The sequence below is a fragment of the Capsicum annuum genome, unplaced genomic scaffold (assembly GCF_002878395.1).
Source record: "Capsicum annuum cultivar UCD-10X-F1 unplaced genomic scaffold, UCD10Xv1.1 ctg31218, whole genome shotgun sequence".
Lineage (NCBI taxonomy): Eukaryota > Viridiplantae > Streptophyta > Magnoliopsida > Solanales > Solanaceae > Capsicum > Capsicum annuum.
Genome location: NW_025837835.1, coordinates 2,618 through 5,678, shown reverse-complemented (window position 1 = coordinate 5,678; position 3,061 = coordinate 2,618). Strand labels below are relative to the sequence as shown.

At 34.6% G+C, this 3,061-nt stretch overlaps 1 protein-coding gene across 1 annotated transcript; it reads left to right on the top strand.

The window, feature by feature from the left end:
• The first annotated feature begins 899 nt into the window (after positions 1–899).
• Positions 900–1,804, top strand: LOC124891145 (histone H3.v1-like). The gene is made up of 2 exons (XM_047402956.1): positions 900–1,271; positions 1,347–1,804. The coding sequence occupies exon 2, from the start codon at positions 1,518–1,520 to the stop codon at positions 1,791–1,793; it is 276 nt and encodes a 91-aa protein (XP_047258912.1). The 5' UTR covers positions 900–1,271; positions 1,347–1,517; the 3' UTR covers positions 1,794–1,804.
• The last annotated feature ends 1,257 nt before the right edge of the window (positions 1,805–3,061 follow it).

The window sequence follows — 3,061 nt, the reverse complement described above, 5'->3', positions numbered from 1 at the left end:
AGACTGCTTGAAATTTGGTTTTATGTGAACGGTAAGCCAGCTTGTTTCGACTTAAAGGAATTTGCTTTGATTATGGGGCTAAATTGTTCAACATATCCCCGTGAATCAAAAATGAACAAAGTCCTCCAAAATGGAGAAAGCTTTCATTTTAAGGTGACAAAGAACAAAACCATTATTGCTGCAAAGTTGATTAACCTGATGAAAGGTAATAGACTGAATAATCAATAAAAGTTGAAGTGTTCTTTGGTTTGGTTTGTACACGCGATGCTACTAGCAAAGGATTCAGACCACATCAAGATGGTGACTGATTTAGAATTCTTCGGGGAGTATCCATGGGGAAAAGAGTCCTTTGAGCTGACCTTGAGCTATCTGAAAAAGAAGACTGATCTGACCAAGCAGAAAGAAGCTTTTGTCAAGAGGAATAATGCATTGTACGCACTATTTGACTTTTCCTGGGTGTTTCTGGTACTTATAATTAACCAGCCTATTGATTTATTATAGACTCCTACATATTTATTGATTAATACATAGACATTTCCTGGGTGTTTCTGGTACTTATAATTAACCAGCCTATTGATTTATTATAGACTCCTGCATATTTATTGATTAATACATAGACACTATAGACTTACTTGTGCTTCTATTGATTGCAGGTTTGGATATATGAGGCCTTTCCTCATGTGGGAAGGTACGCCGGTAAGTCGTTGGATTCTTCTCTACCCATTCCTCATCTTCTTTGATGGCACATAGCGAAATGGGACAACATAATGGAAGGCGACCCGTTTAAGTACAAAGAAACCAACACAAAGGTAAAATTATACTTATTATGATATGATACTAATGTTATTATAGTTGTGAATATCTTGTAATTTATTTTTATTTTTTTTGTAGATACCCGTACCTTACCCTTATTGTCCGTCAGATGGAGAAGAGATACATGAAAACTTTTAAGCCATACATAGACGAAGTTAAGGATACGTCCATCGTTGCGTTGAAGGCGCAGCTAAAAGGTGTGACTATCCTGACTTCATCAGCGGAGGTCGCGGATGAAGACGAAGATTTGGGTGTCCACCATTATGTTTCAAGTTCACCACGCACTTGTGATCATGCTGGTTCATGTGGACACAAAACATCACCAGATGTATCAAATAATAATGACCTGCGAGAGCATGTTGCCTTTCTTGAGAAAAGTCTACTGGATATTGCTTCTTTTGTTAGAGATGAGAGGCTACGGAGAATCGATAAGAATAAGAAGAAGTAACAAGAAGAAGGTAAATTAATTTATTTTTTACTCTTTTAATTTAATTTTGTTGTATATGTTTAGTAATCCTTTCAAAACAATACAGTGCACCTCGACAACCCCCCTCTTAGCCGGCATCAAGTAAACCTCGAAGAACTTGCAGTCATAGTGATGGACTGGCTGCAACAGATGAAAAAGGTGAAGAAGAGAAGAAAGAAGAAGAAACGGAAGAGGAGAATGCAGCAAATGAAGAAAAAAAAAAGAAATAGATGAGGAGATGACAGTTGAAGCAGAAGAAGAAAATGAGGAGAAAACAAAAGAAGATAGTGAAAAGAAATCAGTAGAAGAAGAAGAAGAAAAAATCGAGAAGGCAGTTGAAGAAGAATCAGTGGTCGAACAGGAGGTTGAAAACATTGAAGAAGAGAAGAAATCAGTAGAAGAAGAAGAGAAGGAAAATGAGAAGAAAGAAGTTAAAGAAGAGGAGAAAAAACAGGAAGTAAAAGAAGTGGATGTGATGAGCATTGTTGCTGAACTTAGTCAAGAAAACAAGTAGTTTTATGAATTTGTAACAAACAACTTTCTTAATGATTTTTTTTTAGTGATTACTTCTTTAGTGATAATTGAATTACATATATTTCATATGTTTTTTTTAATGATTAGTTCTTTATGGATAATTGAATTACATATATTTGACATGTCAATGATGGCATTTATTGATGAAATAATGTTCAGTTATTTCATTATCTCTTTAGATTAAACAACTGGTTGCATTGCAGTACCAGTTCAGCTGTTGTCCTAATTTATAGTGGTTGATTGGAAACATTATAGAAGTTGTTCTCTATAATTTATAGACTTAACATACTATCGATTGAGTAAATCATAAATTTACTTACCGGAACTATCATGGTTTATAGAGGTCGACGATAGAAGACGTAGACATAATTCTCTATTAATTATAGATTACACCCAGGATTGATTTAAGAAACCTTACGCCTATTTATTTAGTTTTCTATATCCCTATTACACCTTTGCAGAAAGCCAACAACAGTAACAAACCATACAATAAATTTTTTAGGCCTTTCTTTTTTTCCTCAGCCAAAATTAGCCTTTGCTTTACTTGATCCCTCTCCATTTTGACTTCTCTTAGCAATCATTTCAAGTAATCCCTTTGCACTTCGGCTTCTTTTAGCAATGTCATGAGTAGATCTCTATTTTCTTTGAATTTCTGAAGCCTTTAGAGTATATAAAACTTGGAAGCGCCTCAAAAATTTGATTTCGATGGGCTGCTCGTCGGTGAGTCTTCGTCAATCCACTTAAAAAAAGAGCATCCACCATTATCTTTTCCAACCGCACAGTTAAAGAATTTTTGCTCTGGATTCCAATCAGCGCGTGACGTCCTAAAAATAACTGGATTGCCACAATGACATATGTAGGACACTTTTGCATTTCATTTTTGGGATGCTTGAGACATGGTAGTTGTTAACAAAAATTAAAGCCAAAAAAAATGAGAGTGTTAACACAAAAATAACCTTCCTTTTATAGAAGAAAAAAGTGAGATATTACCATTGGGTGTTGATTTGACGTGTAATTTTTTACCGTTGTAAAAATCTGACATTTTCATTTTTTTTTTACTGCTGGTCTTATTTCATAGTCTTTATTTATAATTGATGCCTTCTCAGGATTTTCATAGATGCTTAGCCGAATAGATAGATAGTCTAGCATATACTAAGAGCTAATTCCTTAATAACCTCACTAGACTGTGCTACATATTCATAGACCATAACTAGCACATATTTTGAGAAGGAACTTTTGATTAATAAA

Excerpts from the sequence above, each read along its gene's own strand:
- LOC124891145 (XM_047402956.1), top strand. The coding sequence starts at position 1,518 with ATGACAGTTGAAGCAGAAGAAGAAAATGAGGAGAAAACAAAAGAAGAT.